Below are 23118 nucleotides of genomic sequence, written 5' to 3'. Positions count from 1 at the left end.
GGTAACTTTTTTTTCCAAGAAAAATTAGCCTGTTTCTTTTAGATTTAAAACTTTATTCACATGGACACGTACACTTCTTTGGCTCTAAAGAACTTATCTGTATCTGCTATATCCTATCTGGCAGAGGGAGACAGTGGGGATGCTTGCCTATCTTTAAGTGGTGTGGAAAAAAACAAAAAAGAAATAAAATGTCTCCCCTGAAATGCCAAACCACATATCCACCTTCAGGCAGATTTGGTGCCAGAATTCATTCTTCTAGTATGTTCTAAAAATCCAGTTAAAGTAGTCATATGCAGTATTACCTCCAAGGTATCTGGCAGAAATGAAAGTAACTCTCCAAAGGAATAACCTTTAAACTCAGGCCTCAAAGAATTTCTGAGACAAAGTTCCTAGGAACTTTAGGCTCACCATAGGAACATGGCTCACAATAGAAAAAAGAAAAAAATCACGTAAGACACAAGGAAACACACCATCATGAGCAACAACGATTGACCGCACCTATTAATATGAAAAAATGTACTTATTAATATATATCTATTAATATTAATAGAAGAATGTTAATAGATTGGTGTGTATTTATAGGTCTACAAAAACACTCAAACTCCTAAAGATTGCAGATTTTTAAATAACTAAAGATAATGTAGTATATTGATTGTGTTTAAAGAAATAAAAGAGAGTACTGACAATGTGACTAGGGAGAAAGAAGCTATCAAAACTGATCACGCAGATTTGAAAAACAGAATTTTTTAAAATGAAAAACAAAATAAATTTGAAATTAAAAGGACAAGTTAAACATCAGAATAAACACGTATATAGGGAGAATGGTGAACCGAAAGATAAATCAGAAGAAATTACATGGAATCTAGCATAGAGAGGGAAAACATTATAAAAAGATAAAGACACATGAAGATAAAAAGAGAATATCTATCATATTTCTAAGTAGAGTACTGTATCTACCAGACAGGGAGAATGGAGAGAACTAATGGCTGAACAATTTCCAAAATTAATGACAAAAATGAGTCTTCAGGTTCAGAAAACACAATGAAGTTAAAGAAAGTAAGCAAAAAGAAACTTAAAACCTCAAAATATTCAAGTAAAACTGCAGAACACCAAAGGCAAAAAGAAAACAATATAAGCATCGAGATATGAAAGAATTAACTGCAATCAAATTGAGTTGACTTCTTGACCCCCACCCAAAACTGTAGACTAAAAAAAAAGAATGCAGTGCCCATTTCATACCCATTAGGATAGCTATTTAAAAAAATAAAATACCAAGTGTCGGCAAGGGTGTGGAGAAATTAGCACCTTTGTGCATTGCTGGTAGGAATGAAAAAATGATGCAACTGCTGCGGGAAATGATATGGTGATTGATCAACAATTTAAACATAGAATTACTGTATGATCCAGCAATCTCACTTCTGAGTACATACCCAAAAGAAGTGAAAGCAGAGACTTGAACAGATAATGGTACACCCATGTTCATAGCAGCATTACTCACAATATCCAAAAGGTGAATGCATTGACAAAATGTGGTATATACACACAATGCAATATTATGTGGCCTTAAAAAAGAAGGAAACTCTGACCCCTGTTACAACATGGATGAACCTTGGAGAGAAGTGAAATAAGCCCATTACAAAAGGACAAATATTGTATGATTCCACTTATATGAGGTACCTAGAGTGGTCAAATTAATAGGGACAGAAATAGAACGGTGGTTGACAGGAGCTGGGGCAAGTGGGGAGTGAGGGATTACTTTCTAATGCCTATAGAGTTTCAATTTGGGAAGATTTTAAAAGTTCTAGTGATGGATGGTGGTGATGGTTGCAGAACAATGTGAATGTACTTAATGCCAGAGAACTGTACGCTTAAAATAGGGTTAAAAGGTACATTTTATATTATATATATTTTACCATAATAAAAAAAGCTGCTGTGCCTCTACCCAGGAATAGTCTGCCACTCTTCCTGGGGTGTTAATATAAGAATCAGTCTTAATACTTTCCGAGAAGTCAACTCTGTCATCCCTTTCTAAAGCTGTTCTTACCACAGCACAGAGGTCAAAACAAAAATATTATCTAGGGGTGCCATATGTTTGTATAGCACTTTATATTTGAAGAAGGCTTTTATGTATCCAAACCCATTTAATCTCCAAACCCATTTAATCCCGTGACAGCCTTATAAGGTAAGTAGTATTACACCCCTCTAATTGATGGAAGACAGTGGAGCCTAAGAGATTAAGTTGTCCAAGACCACTGGGCTATTAAGGATGCAAAGGTTCAAATAACTTATCTTCTGACTGAAGCCATTGATCTCCCAACATACAGAAATAGTTGTCAACTTACTATGAACTTTACATTTAAAATGCCAAAAGCAAAGTGCTATGCTTGTTAAACTGAATGAAGAAAAGAAAAAGAAAGATAACATCATTACGTTCTCAGGAACCAAGGAACAATGATTACACTGAGTTTACGCTCTGAATCCTATTAACATATTTGTGGCTTTTTATAGTGCTCTAGTTCCAAGCCTTGGTCACGTTTAAACTCCAGTTGGCTATTTGTATTTTTGCACTTTAGCTTCTGAAAATACCCTTTAATTTTGGGGTTGAGGGTCTTTCCCTTAAAACTCATTGTCTTAGGTTGCAGCTGTTCAAATTTTAATTGAAATTCTCAAAAATTTTTGTCTGATTCCAATAAAAACAAGTAGCCAGGTTGTTCTCTCATTGTTATGCAAGAACTGTTTCATTTTTGGTCTTAAATTTCCTTTTTTATTGCTCTCCTTGGAGTGGATGGCTAATGTAAATGGGAGAAACCTGGCAACGCACCATCACTACCCTTAGCAATTATAGGAGCTCCCCGCTAGAACAAATGGCTGGGTCAGCGCAACCTCACGCACACAGCTGAGTTTGTTTCCCTTTGAAGACTGCCATAGATAAGTCAACTCAGAACCCCAACTCTCCTGCTTCCGAATGCTGACCCAGTAGCTTTCTCTGTCTCTGGGAAGGTTGGGAACCTCATGGAAGAGGGGTGACCTTTTTGCCACCCCTTTCTGTGAACAAGCCTCCCTGAATGTATTAACTGACAACATAGATAACACTCCCTGAGGCAGTATGCAGTAGGTTTCTCACAGTGGTGGTATTCAGTGAAAGATTCGAGATTTTGCACTCCCGTGTGCTACCAGTAAAGTAGACACTGGCAAGTTAAACACTGAAGGTTCAAAGAGAGGGTCCTCTCTTTGCCCTTTCAAGTTGTTCCAGCTACTGTGAGGTGAAAACTGGACAATCTTCTTACCATTGCATTTACAGCACAGATTCTGAAGTCAGATCTCCCACTTCATATATATTAAAATGTTTGAGAACACGCCACTTTAAAGTGCTCACAGCATTTTCTCTCAGAAGAGAGACCCAAATTCTTTTACAGTATTTTGCTGTAAAATTCATAAGCCAGAGCACAACAGGAAAATGAAGTACTTTAACAAAAAATTAACTCACACCTATCATTTGGACAACACCAGGAGAACTTTTCCCTTAGGTATATCTGATATATTGCTTTTATTCTCATAGCTTACATTTTTTAAGCACCTCCTCTGTGCCAGAAACTGTGCTAAGCACTTCACACACATTATGTCGTTTAATCCAGACCACAGACCAGTGTGGTAGATGCTAACTTATTCTCATTCTACATACATACACACAAAGTAAAGAGGTTGAGTGGACACAGAGCAAGTAAGTGGCTTGTTCTGTGTAAAATTACTTCTTCTGTGTAAAGATGTACAAACCTATCTCAAAGAGATTGTTGCCTTTTGTAACAACCCCGAAAAGAACTTCATAATCCCAATTTAAAGAATTTTCAGTATCAGTCTTCCCAACCCCTGTCAGTAGCTTATAGATTTTAGTATTTTCTTCTTTCAGCAGGGGGGAGCACCAACTTTCATATTATAATTTCATGCGTTTCATATCTATTTTGTTTTCCCTCAACTTTTCTCTTCTGCATGATTTAAACAAAAAATAATAACAGGAAATCTTGGTTAACATTCCTTCCAAGGTTGTATTCTCTAATGCCTCAGTCACTTTGCTTTCAATGTCAAACTTTATTCAATTTTCTATATTCTACTAAAGAGTGAAAGATATGAAGCACTTGTTATTTTTCATTGTGAAAATATAGCCAAAAAAATTCAATGGCAAACAAAAAAGGAAAGTATCTCCATGTTATGAATGAAGCAGACTTTTTTTTTCAGACTTTTTTTTTTAATGCTGCTTAAAAGATGAAGAACATTATGAGGTCAAGCTTGTTTTGAGAAAGGTGTTTTTTTAGGTATTTTATTCTGGCATTTATATAACTTCAACAAGATATTTTTGCAATCCATTTAACATAAAATTAAGAAGATGAACATCTACTTCATTCTCAGAATTTAAAGCGAATATAGGCTATGTATAAGAAATGGTTCCTGGGCTTCCCTGGTGGCACAGTGGTTGAGAATCTGCCTGCTAATGCAGGGAACATGGGTTCGAGCCCTGGTCTGGGAAGATCCCACATGCCGCGGAGCAACTAGGCCCGTGAGCCACAACTACTGAGCCTGCGCGTCTGGAGCCTGTGCTCCGCAAAAAGAGAGGCCACGATAGTGAGAGGCCCGCGCACCGCGATGAAGAGTGGCCCCCGCTTGCCACAACTAGAGAAAGCCCTCGCACAGAAATGAAGACCCAACACAACAAAAATTAATTAATTAATTAATAAACTCCTACCCCTAACATAAAAAAAAAATGATTCCTGCCCTGATAAGCTTATGATTTAGTGGTTGAGAGAGATAAACATACCAATAAATTTAATTATACCCAAGGCAGTACATATTAGGTCATTTTACCTTCCTTCAGGTTCTTTAACAAGACCTGAAAGTGTGTTCTCTAAAACGCATCTTGAATCTGTCCTCCACATCAGTGAAGCCTGATTTTGAATTTCAGAAGTAGCCTAATTTTATGCTTCAAAGATTAGAATCTGTTTTCCCTTCATTTATTGTCTGATTATTGTGATTAACTCTTAAATCCGGATTGAAATGCTGAGAGACACTAACATGTTACCCACTTTAAGGTGTATCTTTATGTTCCTCTTACACTAGAGTCATCGGAAATCGGGCCTTCCCTTGTGATTCACACCACTGTCTCATTTGGAGTTACATACTTGGAACACAGCACTGAAGATGTGCAGGAGTTAATCTTCCAGCAGCTGGAAAATATTTTGCCTGGTTTGCCTCAGCCAGTTGCTACCAAATGCCAGAAATGGAGACATTCACAGGTAATCAGAGAATCCAGTGGTATGTGCAGTTTTCTCAATCAGACCTGACTTTACTTTTTCTCATCCTTTGACACTCGCTAGTAAAAGAAATTAACATGATCTTGGGAGCAAATATGTGTTTGCCTAATAAAGAAGTTTACATGCAGGTTTTATTATCCTGTTATTTCTCAATAAGAGATACATATAATTTTCCCCGATGTTATGTTCAAATTCTAGCATCTCAAGACTTATATACCCTGAAGATCTGGGGTTTCCTATGCAGGCAAGGCAGGTTATATATCAAAATGCAGCTGTTTCTCTGGGGTTTTTCTAAATCAGTACTGTGGTTATATAGAAACCACTATAACCTCCCAAATTTTTGCAATATGTCGAATTAACCTTGTAAGTGTATTTTGCTACCACAATTTTCATTTTTATTAAGTTCCCACTTTGGTTTTGACTGCTGCCAGTAGAGCTGTTTGGGGGAGAAAGATGAATACCTGCAACAGCTAGTTGAGCTGTTTTTTCAGGGTTAGATAAACCTGCTGATCGCTCTCCTAGTTCAAACTTAAAATCTCTTTACACTAAGTAAATGTTGACTTTTTTGAAAATCTCTGCATACTCCAGCAGAAGTTTGTAAGTATTCATAGAAAAAGTCTTTTGATCTGTAAACTCAGTTGTGAAGTCATCTGGGGACAATGGAGCAAAGGACAGAAGGAGAAAAGAAGCAGTGACTTGTCTATTTTTTCCTAAGATTTCTGAGCACATTGATTACCTGACTTACCAGCACTATTGATTACCAAAGCTGTGAAGCCTTTAGAAAAAGTGGTTGTGAGAAATCGCAGCAGATTTTGTTTATTTTAAAGGACTTTCCAAAATCAGAGGAAATGGTAAATTACTTCCTAAAATATTGCAGCAGGTCTATGTGTTTACCCATATCTTCTCAAGTTAAATTATACACTGAACCTTCTGGGAAAATATTTACTTAAACACATCACGGTCACTTTAAAAGACTTTACTTTTTCCTTTTAAAACAATTTTTAAAATCTCAATAGCTAATGTCTTTAAGTGATATTTAACTTAATCTTAAGTTGGCCTGAAAAAGAATACAAAGAAATAATCTTGTTGATATAATTTGAAGGTAGATATATTACACAGCAAGTCACCTCGCAATTTATATACATTCTTCTAGAAGAAACGATAGTTTCTGAGTTTCTTCTTGTGACTTCCTCAAAATAATTTATTAATAAACTGAAAAGATGGGTTAAAATCTACTTATTTCCTAAAATTTAATGTGTTAGTAGAAATAGATTTGACTTGCCCACAAAATGACTTAGTCAAAGTTGTGCAATATCACAAAATTTAATAAAAAAAATCTTTGAACACGAAGTACATCCAAACTCTAACAATGATTTTTATTACAATTTGGATGTTCTCCCTTGAAATTATCCCAGTACATTTAAAGTCATGAAATCTACATTGGCTGCAAAGCCTGAAAGGGAATAAGATGTCATTCAAATTTAGAGGTTTGTATTTTCCACTATTCATAGTACCTTGACCAACATAACGTCATTATAGCAGAGATCTTACCTACATTGTTCAATAGAGAGAGTGAGAGAGAGAGATCTCCCATATCACCTTAGGAGAAAGGCTAATTAGTGACAGGTCCAGAGACTTAATAACATTTAGCTAGTTAGTGTTCAGTTATTATTCCTAAGAGAACGCTTCTCCAATGTTTTTAAAAGGTTCATCTTAACCCTTGAAATTTAACATAAATGTCAATTCACCCTTTTCTGTTGCCATCCCAGGACACAAGCTCTACCTGAAATGAATTCATGAATGTTTGTGTATAAGTATGGTCTAATATAGTGCTTAAACTGAAGAGAAGAATGGTGTAGAAAGAGGGACAAAAAAGAAAGAACAGCCAACTGATTTTGAAGTTTCCCTCATCTCTGATTCCCCTTGCAGGAGAATCCTGCCCTTTATTTCTTCCAGCCTGGGTCTCACCCTTCATTCCTTTTCCTCCTTCCTCTGTCCTGCTTCACCCATACCTTCTCATGTTCTTCCCTCTCCACCCACTTCCTTCCCTTCTTTCTCACTGACAAACAAATGATACAGCCCTTCAAACCCTCATTTTATAAAATCCTAGATAGATTACAGGACTGGGGTCCCTGCCTCAGGAAGCAGTGGGTGGTATGGATTCCCTATCCCAGGCCTCTCAGGCTGGACTCCCCATCTCCATGCATTTTATTTTTCTCTTCTTTTGTATTGCCTACCCTGCATCCTGGCACTCAGTGACTGTGGAGGGTAGGGAAGAAAAAAAGGAAGAGAGATCATAATGGTGAACACCCACATTGCATAGTGCAACAGGCCTGGAGCTGGGCGATTCAGAGATGTGATCTCATTTAACATCAAAAGTAGCCTTATGAGGTTGCTATTTTTAACCCACTACAGCGATGAGAAAAAACAAAGCCTCAAGAACATGAAATAAATTCCCTAAGGTCCCATGGCTAGTAATGACAAAACTAGTCTACCTGCCTCTCAGGTCCTTCCCTCCTCTTCACTGACCCTCCGTTTTGAATGGCTGCTGTAACAAATTACTGCAAGTTTGGAAGCTTAAAACAACACAAATTTATTATCGTACAGTTCTGGAGGTCAGAGGTTCAAGACAGGTCTCAGTAAGACCCTCAATGAGGGTCTCAGCTAAAATCAAAGTGTCGGCAGGGCTGTGTTTCTTTCTGTAGGCTGTAAGAGAGAATCCATTTTCTGGCCATTTACATCTTCTAGAAGCTGCCCCCAATCTTTGGCTTGAGACCCCTTCCTCCATCTTTAAAGTCAGCAACAGCAGGTCAAGTCCTTCTCATATTGCGTCACTCTGACCTTTTCTCCTGCCTCAGTCTTCCTTAAAGGACCCTTGTGATTACATGGGACCCACCTGCATAATCTAGGACACTCTCCTCATCTCAGGGTCCAGTGACTGGCAACATTAATTCCAGCTGTATCCTTAACTCTTTCTTGAGATTTAACACTTACAAGTTCTAGGGGTTAGGATGTAGACATCTTGGTGGGGGGAGCCTTATTTCTGCGTAGCACACCCTTCTTTCCCCCAGAATTCTTTGGTAGATTCCTTTATGAGGCAGTATCTCCCACTCCTCTCATAAAACCTCTGGGGAGAGCACCAGCCCTTTAAAGCTTTCAGAGCAGCCACTTTAGGAACCGGCTGCTCTCTGAAAGAGGTAAGGGAGTACTTTGTGGGGGGGCAGTTTTCTGTTTCCCTGATGATGCTCTTTGTGCCTTCTGCTGCCTCTAATGTCATATATCCACAGTGGCAGCAGGGGGGTGAAACATGGTTGTTCATTTATTCATTTGGTTAGTCGTTTATTCCATAAGCATTTAACGAATGCCTAGGACATGTCTAATACTCTGCCCATGGAATCCTAGAGACTAATCTTTGCTGAAAGCCTTCTCCTAAGACACTAAGTCAAATTTTTTGTCTTGAGTAGGATAACGCTGCTTTTTTGTGGGTGCTGCTTTTAAGGAAAGAGGCAGATCAAGAAAGAAGGCGTGTTTGAAAGACTTGGGAGCTGCTCTGTGCCTCCCATTTGGGGTTTGAATAAAACACTTGAGTAGGTGGTTCAAACAAACATAACAAAGCAATGGCATTTTTTTCATGATTCTCAGTTCCTCCCTTTTGCAGATATTTGCCTTCCATTATTTAAATGTTTATCCAGTTAATATAACTTGATGCCTAGGCTGTGATGCATTGAATTAAGATTTCTGTAACAAGTATGATATAGTAATCCATTCAGCAGAAGAGTAATAACTGATAACACCTTTCCATGTACATTGACAGGGGACACTTAATCAGTTTGATAACCCCAATACTCTCACCATTATTATTCGCTATGCCTTCCTTTGTTTCAAGTCTATCATGATGCCTTTCCCAAACTATAATAAATGTATGATTTGCTTGCGAGTTTAATGCTGATTTTCCCCCATCTTTCTGTAGTTCCTGAAAATTTCAGTGGCTTTTTCTCTCACTTAGCACATTCATGGATTACTTTATTTTTAAAAAATCACTGAATCTATTTCAAATACCAAGGAGATCAAGAGAGGAGTTTGATGGGGGGAGGAGAGTCAGGTGGTAAATGAATACCTTGGTATCTTTGGCAAAAATAAATGGATTTGGATTAGACTATTAAGCTTCTGCTGTAAAGTTAGAAATTAGTTATCTTCTACAGTTACGTTCTTTTCACTTGGTCTTTTGCCCTGAGACTGTACTTTCTCTCTCCTCAATGGCAGTCCTTTTATATTCTTTAAGGAGAAGGATGATGAACTCTTTAAGAATCTGATCAAAGCTATGAATATGAAGATGCTCATCCTTTCAAAATATACATGTACACATAAACACAAAATTGCATCTAATTATGAAAATTTATCAATATAAGCAACCTAAAAGTCCTCCCATGAATCCAGCATTAAGGACACCTGCTGTAAATGTTATACTCCTATAACCCAAACAAACCAAGAACCCCTCATTAGCCCAGTCTTGTGTTGTAGTCTAAGAGACAAAATTCAACGACCAAAAGGAACGTAAAATAATTCTCATCTTTACTAGTATCTTTTATAGAACTTTAAAGAATATCCAAAATTCATCATCCTTAGCAGTACTTTTTGAGGTTTCTCTTCTCATTCCTTATATATCCCGCTTCTAGAAGCTCCCTCAAATCTTTTCGCACCCTCAACTCTAGTTTTCCACAGAGTTTTCCCTGATAATCAGCCATGCAGGCTTATCTCTTTTTTTCTTTCCTCTCTTCAGCCTCCCATTCACATTCCTCACTTTTGACTCTATCTCTTTTTCCCCCCCTTAGATAAGTAAATCCTTTTCAATGCACATTCCCCATTTTGGCTTCCTCAGGTCTTCCCCAGTTGATTACCTTGGTTGACATAGTACTGCCCAGGAGTCAGAAGGAATAAAAGAGAAAAGAGGAAATGTGCAACAGCTTAAGGCCAGAATTTTCTTTAGAGGTTTGTGTTTGGTGTCTGGAGGGGGATGTGTACACAGAAAAGCCTGAGGTCACCCACATACTTACATTATTCCCTCATGAGATTAATTTCTGGCCGGTAGCTGTGTCTGATTTCAGCATTGGAAGATCAGGTGGTAATTGATATTTCCATTTTTTCCTTTTCTTTCTTATGTATTTTCTATCTTATCCTCATTTTCTTCTCTTAGGCAGGTTGCAACTGAAAAGCAGGGACTGACTGATTGTATGAATATACCAAAATTATGAATCCAAATGATTGCCCCCTTCAACATAGTCAGTCACCCTAATGAGCCACACCCTTATTTTAACAAGATCAGGCATCTCTTTCAGAGCCAGACACATATTCCTCAGCATGTAATCAGTTGAATCATGTCTTTGAAAGCTGAGCTTGAATTTAATGTTTTAGAAACAACCAAAGTCATTTGGACTTAAATCTTTTTAATAAATGGATGACCCATCTTGACAATTTTCTTAAATGTTTTTATAGAACTAAAGAAATATAGCTCTTTGTATTTAATCTGTTTTAATGTGTCTAGTAAGCGGATTCTAAAAGCTGCTACCCCTAAAAGACATTCGCCAGTGCATCACTACAGATTTAACCATAAGGCCTTCTAGGATAAGTGCTTTGAAAGACAATAATCAGTTGTGTTTATCAGTTAAATACATTAGATGTTTTGTTTTATAATTTATTTCTAGGATAAAATCATGCTCTTTTGGTCATTCTGCCACTAAGACTTTTCTCCCATATTTCTGTCTTGTAATTCCTGGATTTTTGATAACGTGGTGTGATTATGATCTTGGACTTTGGAGTCAGACAGACAGTCAAACCTCAGCTCTCCCTGTGCCTTTGAGCAAGCTAGACTGTAACTCTAAGCCTCAGGGCCCCATCTGTAAATGGTACAACTGAACCTCCCTCATAGGGTTGTGGTCAGAATAAAAGGAGAGAACACAGTAGAAAAACTAGCACAAAGCAAGTTACTACAAAACTAGCACGAAGCAAGTTCTCAATTAATATTATTAAACAGAGGTAGCAAGAGGAGGCGGAGAGGAGTGATTCCATGGTTATTTCTTAGTAGATGAGCTCTGTGTGTCTCCTGCTCTCTTTTCTGGTACCTCTCTTCATGCCCACATGCTGTCCTACTTTTTTATTTTTTCTTACTCTCTTCTCTTTTCAGAGTCTCTGTCTTTTCTCTTTGTTTCACATACACAAATAGTTCTGGACAAGGATATTTCAGAAGGACTGACTCAATGCCAGGGGCTGTGACACTAAGTCATACCATAGGGACTGTTAACATCAGACAAGATGAGATAAAAGTGGTGTATCCCTGTAGACACAAGGACAAGGAACTCTTGTCAGTTTTTTTCAGCTTATAGATTCTCAGTTTCTTGCCATTCATTCCGAAACTATCTTGTATGGTAATTTAACACAATTTATGACATGGGTCAAAATTTCCTGGCATGAAATTATGGCCACAAGAGCATTCTTGCCTATGTGCTGGAAGTTTATGGTAATATGGAGAGCCAAAACAGGCCCTTTGGGATCTGTGGACTATGGCATGACCCAATCTACCAAGAGCAGGAAATCTAACAGGTGTCAGTCCTGAGCATTCCTTTGAGTAATCTCTCACCTCTTTCTCACTGGCACAGAACTAGCCAGTTGCTTCACTTTATTCTGAGGTAACTACATATGCATGAGATCATCAGCTGAGAAATTCTGATCATTGAATTAGGGATGTTCAGTCACAGTTTAATTGAAGTTTATGGGCAGATATTTCCCCTTTTCATAAAATTCCATATTATATGAGCTAGTCAACGCTTTAACACATATGAATTTAATTAAATCATTTTGTTTTCAAGTACTCATGACAGGAACTTACCCTGCCATGTAGTTAGCATCACACTTTTTCAAAAAAGCTATTTTGAACAGCATTACTTTACAGAAAACTTTAAAAAGGAGTCTGTGTCATTTTTCCTGTACAAATGCAAAATATATTCATCTGTGCCCAGTATTACTACTGAAAACTGGATGATGGATGTTATTATATGGGTGTGGACAACCTAAAAGAAATAGGCCCTTTCCCATAAAGGGAAGTCCACTTGGTCTGTTTAGAGTAGACATCAGTATTATGCTCTAAAACTAACAAGCTGAACTAAAAAGTTCAGTTAACAAACGCTATTTATACCAACATTAGAAATTAATAATATATATTCATCTTTTCATTTAGCATACATTTATTAAGTTCCTACTATGTGCCAGACATTATACTGGATTCTAAAGACTCAAAGACAGCTCCCTTCATTCAAGGACCTTCCCATATAATCAATAAGGCTGACCAATAAGCAGGTAATCATGATATGGTACAGTTTGTTTTAAGAAAGGGATACACAATGGACTGTGTGCACACAGAGCGGATTTGAGGAGAAAGTGGTAATAAATAGCTTCCTAAACGAACATGTTATTTGAGCTAAATCCTACAAGATTAAGTCAGAGGGGCAAAGGGAATGATGTTGGAATGATGTTCTAACATTGTGTACACTTTCCCAGAGGCAGGAGAGTGCAAGATACATTCTTGTTTTTCATCTTGATCTTGCCATCATCTGTTATAGCATTCATATAAACCATGACAATCTACATCATCATTTTATTAGACAGTGTATATGCATAATCATTCTCTCTCTCTCTCTCTCTCTCTCAAAAATGCCATTTATTAATCCCCTACTCTGTGTAGCTCACTAGGCTCTGTATGTAACTCGCTTCATCTCTACCCTGTGAAGGTTTATACTTCTTCCCCATTGCATAGGTCAGAAAGTTGGGGAGTTGAGAGCTCAGTGCCTTGTGTGAGGTTCTTCCACTAGGACGTGGCAAATATGTAATTCAAACACAGGTCTATTTAAAATCTAGTGTTTTTAAACACTCACTCTACTGATGGTAATTGAGATCTGGCTTTCCTCCAATTATGACACATTCTTCTACCATCAATCTGTTGGCTGCTGTCAGTTAGAAATAATAATTAACGTTTATACTCTGATTTTAGAAAGTACTTTTATACTTGTTTTCATTTGATCCTCACAACAATTCTGACAGATCAGGAAGCATCTTTGTTTAAATGAGGAAACTAAGGTTCAAATTGACTGGTTTGCCTAACATGACGCAATGAGTGAGCAGCAAAATAGAAACTGAATATGTTACTTTTACATTCAAAAGTCCAAGTTTCACACTGTATACAAAAATTAACTAAAAATGGATCATAGACCTAAATATAATACCTTAAACTATAAAACTTCTAGATGAAAACATAGGAGAAAATCTTTACAATCTTTGGTTTGGCAAACGTTTCTTAGATAGCATGCAAAAAGCACAAACCATAAAAGAATAAATTGATAGGGCTTCCCTGGTGGTGCAGTGGTTGAGAGTTTGCCTGCCGGTGCAGGGGACACGGGTTCATGCCCCGGTCCTGGAAGATCCCACATGCCGCGGAGCGGCTAGGCCCATGAGCCATGGCCTCTGAGCCTGCACATCTGGAGCCTGTGCTCCGCAACGGGAGAGGCCGCAACAGTGAGAGGCCCACATACCGCAAAAAAATAATAATAATAAATAAATAAATAAATTGATAAATAGGACTTGATCAAAAATTTAAAAATGTTTTTGAAAGGCAGTGTTAAGAAAATGAAAAGACAAGCCATAGACTTGGAAAAACATATATCTGATAAAAGACTGGTATCCAGAATATATAAAGAACACTCACAAATCAGTAATAAGAAAACAAATGGCCCAATCATTTAAAACTGGGCAAAAGATTTGAAAGAGCACTTCACAAAGGATAGGTGTGAATTTAACCATGGAGGTGTAAGAGTTCTACAATGAAACCACAAAACATTGCTGAAAGAAATTAAAGAAGACTTAAATAAATAAATAAAAGTTATCTCATGTTCATAGATCGCAAGACTTAATATTTTTATGATGACAATATTATCCAAAGTGACCTACAGATTTATTACAGTGTCTATCAAAATCCCAATGGCCTTTGAAGAAATGGAAAAGCTAATCCAAAAATTCACATGGAATTGCAAGGGACACCAAATAGCCAAAACAATCTTGAAAAAGAATAAAGTTGGAGGAGTTACATTTTCTGATTTCCAAACTTACTGCAAAGCTACCATAATCAAAACAGTGTGGTAATGACATAAGAATAGACATATAGATCATGGAATAGAATCAAGAGCCCAGAAATAAACCCATACCTGTGGTGAGTTGATTTCTGACAAGGTTCCCCAAAACATTCAATGGAAAAGGAATAGTCTCTTCAACATATAGTGCTGGAACAACAGGATATCCATATACAAAAGAATGAAGTTGGACCCTTACCTTACACCACATGCAAAAATTCACCTAAAATGGATTGAAAACATAAATATGTGAACTAAAATCATAAAACTCCTAGAAGACAACATAGGTGGTAAATCTTTATGACCTTGTATTCAGCAGTGGTTTCTTAAATATAAAACCAAAAGCATAAGTAACAAGAAAAAAAAGTAGGTAATGTGGACTTCATTAAAATTCAAACCTTGTGTGCACAGAAGGATTAGCAAGGAAGTGAAAAAACAACCCTAGAATAGGAGAAAATATTTGTGAATCACTTGTCTGATGTGGGTCTACTATTCAGAATATATTAAGAACTCTTATAAATCAATAGCAAAAAGCCAAACCGTTCAATTTAAAACTGGGCAAAGGACTTGAATAGACATTTCTCCAAAGAAGATACAAATGGTCAACAAGCACATGAAAAGATGCCCACATCATTAGTCATTAAGGAAACACAAACTAAAACCAAATGAGATACCATTTCACAACCACTAAGATGGCTATAATTTTTTTAAAAAACGAAAAATAAGTGCTGGTAAGGATATAGAGAAATTGGAATGCTCGTACCTTGCTGGTGGGAATATAAAATGGTTTAGCCACTGTGGAAAACAGTTTGGCAGTTCCTCAATAAAACAAACATAGAATTACAGTATGATCAATCTATTCCAATACTCTGTATAAACCCAAAAGAATAGAAAACATGTGTTCACATAAAACTGGATACACAAATGTTCACAACAGCATGATTCACAATAGCCAAAGGTAGAAACAAGCCAACTGATGAATGGATAAATATAATGTGGTATACTCATAAGATGGAATACCATTCAGCCATAAAAAGCAATGAAGTTGGTACATGCTACAGAATGGGTGAACCTTGAAAATGTTATGCTAAGTGAAAGAAACCAGACACAAAGGCCTCATCTTGAATGATTCCATTTATGTGAAATATCCAGAAAAAGCACATTCATAGAGACAGAAAATAAATGTTTGCCAGTGACTACTAGTGATAAATTTCATGTTACGTGTATTTTACCATCCACAAAAAAAAAGAAGAGATGTGGATGGCAAGCAAGCACACAAAAATATGCTGAACGTCATTGGTCCTTGGGGAAACGCAAATTAAAAGACAATGAGATACCATGGCACACCTCCTAGAATGGCTCAGATCAAAAATTCATCCCCAAATGCTGGCGGGGATGTGGAGCAACTGGAATTCTCACGTATCACCGTGGGAGTGCAGCAGGGCATGGCCCCTTAGGAAAAGAGTTTCACAGTGTCTTACGAAGTTAAATATACACTTACCATATGACCCAGCAACCCCACTCTTAGGAATTTACCCAAGAGAAATGAAGTCATATATCCACATCAAAACTATATGTGAATGTTTGTAGCAGCTGTATTAATAATAGGCAAAAACTAGAAATATCTCGCATATTAATTACCTGGTAATGGTCAAAACTGTTGCACATCCATAAATGCAAAACTACACTGTAATAAAATGGAACAAACTGATAATATTTGCAATAAACATGAGTAAATCTCAGAAGCATTATCTACGTGAAAGAATCCAGACTCATAGGCTACATACTATATTATTCTATTTGTATGACTTTCTGGAATAGGCAAAACTGTAGGGACAAGACACTCACGCCAGGGGCTGTGATTGGGTGAATGGGGTTAACTAAAAAAAGAGGAACAAGGGAATTTGGGGGAGGCTGATGAGAACGTTCTCTATATTGTTTTATAGTGGTAGTTACACAGATGTGTACGTTGTCAAAATTTACAGAACAGTACACATAAAAAAGTGAATTTTACTGTATGTAAATTATACCTCAATTAATCTGACTTTAAAAACCACTTGTTTTTTTAACCTCCACTATTGTCTGAGGAGCACAAGCATTGACCCTTTTATTTTCACAGTATTAAAAGTAGAAAGAAGGTTGTTTCTAGACCTGAAGATCAAAATGGCTGCAGTCTTTTTGCCATAATTTCAGAACCCAACCAAAAAGCTATTGGGTCTGTTCAACATGAATGAGGACCAGAAAGAAATAATGGCCATGCTTCTGGGTTGTCAAGAAGAAGGGAAAGGGAGTGGGAGAAGGGATGAAGAAGGATTGAATTAGTGGGAAATTAAGCAGCTATTAACTTAAGTGGGGGAGAAGCAGTGATTAGACTCAGCTGAGTAGGAAAGATTTTTTTTTTTTTTTTTTTTTTTTAAGTTTCTCTCTCGACTCAAAATATAAAGCATTTTTGGCCCTCTACATCCTTGGAGCCCAAGCAATTGGATCCTTTGAGAGATTGTGATGCAACATTTATATTTAGATGAAAACAAAAGGATTCAAGTCTGTTAAATCACCTTGTAAGTAGGAACTGGTTTTTGTACCCTCACACCTTATACAGTGCTCGGCAGCTACCAGGAGCACAACAAATATTTGAAGAGTTAATGAATGAATATACTAAAACTTGCTGAAGGACAGAACGACTTTCTATTAAATTAAAAACTTTAAAGGGAAATGTAATACGACTGTTGTTTTGTCCATTATTACTGCCACAGTACTACAGAGAAAACAGTATCTCATTCTTTATTGTGTGCTTGTTCTGAATAAGTCATCAAAGTAGACTGCTCCAGTGTTTTCAGGACTTTAAAAGACAGAATAGGTCTAAAAGAATTCAATGTAGACATCACCAATTGAATATACAATTTCAGCAAACTCTGTCCTTTGCAGTTCGAGCCCGCTAAAGCTGCTACATGGATCGTAGAATTGATTTGTGGCACATTCTGCCCGCATCTACCCAATGTTTTGTTAAAATAGAATAGACAAATACCAATAAAGAGAAAAGCTACACTGAGAATTGACCAAACCACATCACCTTCTTCACACCTAGGGTATTGCAACCAATAGTAATTTTACAGCAGCTCTCTGTGTACCAGATACAGAGCTCTGTAGCCAGAAGCCCAAAATACAAGCAAACCTTTCCCTAAAGCACAACAAAGAAACGGGTTTATGAAATCACCGTTAAATATAATAGAACACTGGAGAGATGAGTAGAACAGAGGCAAGATAAGATGATGCACATAACACATAAGAACCAATTTAAAATGTACCATCTCTGCAGGAAATCAACCATGTGTTGATAAAGCTCTTTATGAATTTAAGTACTATAACATAATATAGGATTGAGAGCCTCAAACACGAGTGACCAAAAGAGGTACAATACTTTTTAAGGAAATATACCTAAAAATAGATTAAATGGTATCATCGGCACCCTGAATGTATCATTATTATCCCAGTTCTGAGTATCACTTATCTTCAGTAATATGCGGTATATGGTTAAGAAATAATCCTTATCAACACTTTTCTTAAGAATGTAACAAATATATTCCATATGTCTGTGATTTCTGGCTGTGCCACAAAAATCTGCACATGGGGAGTTGACTCTTCTAAGAAAGAATTTTTAAAAGATAAAATAATTAGACATAAATTGGCTAGGTCATCCAGAAAAATTGTGTTTTTTATCCTTTGTCACACCTGTAGCTTTCAAGAATGTATTTACCATCTCTGAGGGAAAAAGTTATTTAGAGGATTATTTAGACTTTATGTCTGTACAGGCTCAGCGCAGTTTAGCTATAATCTGTGGAAATAGCATAGACTGTGTCACTATGGTCTCCATCTTTTGAAATAAAGGCAGACATCTGTATATCCCTTTATACACATGCATAGGCATTCACACATACGCACTCATCTAGTTCTATTTTATACCCCTTTCAAGGTACTCTTTATACAATGGCATTTTATGAGATGAGGGTGAATTTTCTGGGTATGAAACCATCTTTACTACCTATCTGAAGTTCAGACTGATTCAAATATTCCTAGTGCTTTTGCCTGGACTCCACAAAATGTGAGCTAGAGATAGAGAATTCAGCTTTCCAGGAGTGATGACGTAAGTGTCAGCGCAAGGATTATGGACACCAGAAGAGTTGTTTCCTGGACAATGAAGTTGCTCAAGAAAGGAGTTAGAATGGTGAGGTGTGATGACACAGAAGGAAAAAGAAAAATTCAGAGACAGAGAAACCAAGGGAAGTTATTTTCATAGAGAAAAAAATTCCACCACATTTAAAGACCACTTGAACACTGAGAATTTAAAGCTTTCAAAAGTTTGAATTAGTTTTTTGTTCGCCCGTGTACATACATCCTTTGAGCAAACATTTATTCGATACCTACCATGTACAATGGAGATGTAAATGGAGATGCTGGAAATACAAGAATGAATAAAACACAGTTCCCATAGCTTTCTATTTCTGAGGACTCAAAAGGCTTTTAAAAATCAAATCTCTCTTACCAAGTTGTAATTTGGTGAGTTAAATGTAGAGGAATCAACGACATCTTACTGCCTTTTCATCAAACTCCAGAGGGACCTTAAAAAAAATAAGAGAAAAAGATAGACACATTACATTTTTAATTTGGCCAACAGAAAACATTTTGTACTGTTAAAAAAAAAATCTGTATTCAACTTTCATTTCTCATATCTCCCTTTCCTGTATCACAGAAATTTACTTAGGGGTCAGTAGAATTTTTCACTATTGACACAACACTACAGTCTCATCTTTTTCAGAGTGCCTGGACTAGTTCCCCATCTATAAATATGTAAACAAACATTTCCATTGACATCAGCATAAGTTATGGTCTCTCCTTCATTTATTTACATTTCTCCCTGTTTTTGTAAACAGGCATATATAGATGCTTATAATCAATGCCTTGGGAATACGGTAAGAATGGGAAGACGTAAACAGAGAATCAATACAAAACACATTTACCTTCTAGGTACTTGCAATTTGGAGGTAGGTATGTATTCCACATTTGATTAAGTCTTTTTCCCCCATTCCTATTTTTCTCCACACCTTTTATGATTACTACCTGAAAATTTCGCTTCAGGTAAACAAACAAAATGTTTTACCCCAGATTCTAGGTCTATCTAGATTAATATTTGTATAAAAGGGAGGTTGTGCAAGTTTCTGGGAAATAAGTTTTGCACAAGATTTTATTCCATTTTTTAAAATTACTCATCCACTCACCAAGTCCAAACTTAGGTTGTCCAGTGTTACCTGAGATTACTGATAGTTTTTCAAAGCCAACCTTTGCTTCTCCCCAACCCCTCTTTTACGGGCAACATTCCTCAGGCTGACAGAGACTCTGCTCTGAGCCACATCAGGCACCTCAGCCCAGAGCAGTGGTTCCAAGCGTGTTTACTTCATGGACTAGTAAAATCCCTCTAACTATTTTGGGAACCAATATAATATTGCTATCTTTTTATTCTGCAGTTAAGAATTTAAAAAGTAAAACATAGCTACAAGAATTTAATGCAAAGAATAACCCACCCCAAAATATGTAGTAAAGATATCACCTCATAACAATTTATAAACAGAATACATTTTGCTCTATTAAAAAGTTCATAATTCTTATTTTTTCTCTTCTTGCCATAGATTGACTTTTGGGAACCACTACCTTTGAGCTTTGCATAGGGGCTCTAAAAGAATAAGTTAACCAAATATTCAATTTCTGCTGTTTATGTACTATGGCACGGGTTCAGGTTTACACTGGCAGCAGAGTAGAGGAAGTGAGGAAATGTATGAATCAGCTCCATACCATCTCAGGCCTCCTAGCTATTCATATTGCCCGTGTGGTCAGTACCTCACAAACACAATGGACAGGGGAAATGCCAACACAAAGATATTATTACTCAGAGCTTACCCCAATCAAGTTAGTGTGCAACTAGGAGACAATAAGATCTCCTTGAAATCCAGGGACAGTTTAAGGAAAGTCACCCTCTGACATTGGAATTGATTAAAAACCGATTCAAAAGATGTAGTGTGTGTATCAAAAGCACTAGTGATGGTTTAGACACCTCCATCTGCTGTCAAGACTCAGGCATACCCAAGTTTAAATAAAGTGACCCTGAAGAATGTAGAGCAACATAAGCAAACAATAAAATTACCTACAGTCTTTTATAACACCAGAGCGTTTTTTTAATGTGAATTCTTTCAAATGCAATTGAGAAATAGGAGGGCAGTAGTACCACAGGGGAATCGTATTGGTTTTGTACATGTTTACGTTTTCTCACAAGCAAACAAATATTTGCTTCAGCAAATATGAAAATCTTAAGAAAAAAACTGAAAAGCTCCAGAGGTCTCTTCCTTTAGTGCCATAGTGGCCGCTACAGAGGCCTCAAGAACCACTGGGTTTTCCACCATGTTATGCTCTTCAGCAAAAGTGTAAGTGCTGATGAAATAACATTTCCCCTTTGGTAAAATGATGGACTGATGAAGAAGGCTATATCCTGGATATTTTTAATTTTGGTCAAATTGGTCTCTTCTAGAAGCAGCTTCCCCTCAGGACCTATTACATCTCAAAGGAGGAAGCATAAGCCCCAGAGTTTAGGCTGCAAAGATGTCCCTAGATTTAGAGGCTGGGAAAATGTTATTAATCTTGCTAGTCACTTTACTTTATTGTTTTTGTTAGTGCTTTCAAAGTTCTTTAGGTTTTGAATTACCTGCACCAACTCTATCTTCCTACAAGCCCTGATACTTGTAACACACAGTTTTATAGAACTATGGTTGTAGCCAAAATATATGTATTTTATTTTCACCCAGCAGTCAAAGACCCGATGTGACCCATGGAAGGGCAATGGTCTAGAAGGAGGTTACTAGAAGGTTATTAGAAGGAATTGGAATTGAGCTTCCAGCATCATTAGAGGAAATGGCTCCTGATGTGATTCTAATTCTTGGCATTGAAATATCTCTGCTTTGGACAAAGGCAATGCATCAGACTCTCCTGGCTTAACGGGAAAAGCGGGGAAAAAAACAGTAAAGAATATTTAATTCTCTTATTTCTAATTACGTGTTTGCTCTGCAATCTTCTAATCCAGGACTGGTATATAGGATTCCTCTCAAGTGCCAACTCCAATTGACTGGTAGTGGCTGCCTGAAGCAATGAAGTGAGAAGGATGCTGAGGCCCCTTCTGGGCTCAGTGGAGAAGAATACCACAATTGATTAGTGATGTCTGTCAGGAGATACCGCACATGTGTCACCCCTATAATCTGTGTTACAGTTGAGGAAATTTGCCTACTAAGATGAATGGTCTGGGCAGACAACAAGATTCGGTTCTGGAATCGGTAAATTTACCTTTGTGAATGAACAGATCGATTTTGTGATAACCAGTCCATCTCTGTCAGTTTCACCTGAGGCTGCTCATTTGGGTGAATTGAGAAAATGGAGGGTTTAAACCAGCAATGCTGAAGACCTTAGAAATCCTGACACTGAGATGCTGCTTGCCTGAAAAGGCCCTGCTTAAAGGATCCTGCCATTCAGTATCTTTGTCCTACTTATGCACTTACTAACTAGTAAGTTAGTAAATGCATAACAAGTACTTCTTCTCTTACCCTATTTAATATTTGCCGTATTTTATCAATTGTAAGATGCCATCAAATCGGTATGCACCAGGAGACAGTCAGGATGTAGTGTTCACACATGTGAATTTGGTTATTTTTAGTGGTCTAACAGTGGGACCACCACCGCAACCCCTTGATATTTAAAGTAACAAGTGATTTAAGGACCATTTGAGAAAAGAATATGAGCCTTGGTTGCTCCCTAAAAACCTTCCTTTCCCACTGGAGAGAAAGTGCACAATCAGAACTTGGAGAACAGGTATCAGCGTCTTGGAGGAAAACCCCAGAAAGGACAATTCAGTGGAGCACCCTTGTAAGAAACGGTGCATGGCCAGCACTCAAGGCTGCACAGAGGACAGATTGTGTGGGGAAGAGCATATGGACATTGACACCCTTAGTGAAAGCATGCTTCACAGAAGTCAAACTCTGAATGTGAAGATTCTGGAAAAGCTAACCAACTTATTCCTCTTTTATTTCCTTTTTATGTTTGCAAAAGATCTACATGTAGATAATTCTAAAAGAACTTCTCTAGTAAGTATAAAATAAAGCTTTGGGTCATGCTGACACCATTTTAAAAAATTTCTCATTGGTACTTAAAATATTGATGATGCCTTAGCTTCAGTGAAATGCAGTGTAATCTACATCCATAGCAAGCTGTAGCAAGCACCTGATTGTTCACAGGTTGTCTAAGTTCTCTCAAGTTAGCTGCACAGCTAGGATTAAAGCTTATGAGACCTTAATTCTTGCCTAGGTCACTTGAATATCACCTAGTGCCATATTTCAGAAAGTAAACAAATGGGCTGAACGGCCAACTAGAACGGGTCACCCTAAAACAGAGCCACCGTGTAGGCCAAATCAATGAGATTGTTCTATGGGTAGACTTCTGACAGTCCAAGGACAAGCTTTAGCTGTCAACATAGGTTTGGAAGAAAGAAGGTGCATTGTCATGTGTGTCACTGAATTTTTTTGCTAACCATCAACTATAATTTTGTGGAAATA

The 23118-nt window shown here is 37.3% G+C and overlaps 1 protein-coding gene and 1 long non-coding RNA gene across 2 annotated transcripts in view; one reads left to right on the top strand and one right to left on the bottom strand.

Annotated features, from left to right (window-relative positions):
* The window catches only part of RNLS (renalase, FAD dependent amine oxidase), a 266973-nt gene that overhangs the window by 237256 nt on the left and 6599 nt on the right, over window positions 1-23118 (top strand). Inside the window, exon 6 of the mRNA XM_027111938.1 lies at window positions 5110-5285. Within this exon, the coding sequence (XP_026967739.1) occupies window positions 5110-5285 (176 nt within the window). The remainder of the gene's footprint in view (window positions 1-5109; window positions 5286-23118) is intronic.
* Window positions 15246-23118, bottom strand: part of LOC113623164 (uncharacterized) — a 205338-nt gene continuing 197465 nt past the window's right edge. The window contains exon 4 of the long non-coding RNA XR_003433804.1: window positions 15246-19092. This is a non-coding gene — a long non-coding RNA (uncharacterized LOC113623164). The remainder of the gene's footprint in view (window positions 19093-23118) is intronic.

Source organism: Aethalodelphis obliquidens, unplaced genomic scaffold (genome assembly GCF_003676395.1).
Source record: "Aethalodelphis obliquidens isolate GAN/ISIS:26980383/991018 unplaced genomic scaffold, ASM367639v1 scaffold11, whole genome shotgun sequence".
Classification (NCBI taxonomy): Eukaryota; Metazoa; Chordata; class Mammalia; order Artiodactyla; family Delphinidae; genus Aethalodelphis; species Aethalodelphis obliquidens.
The sequence above is the reverse complement of the archived record's forward strand: the minus strand, read 5'-3'. Positions and strand labels throughout refer to the sequence as shown.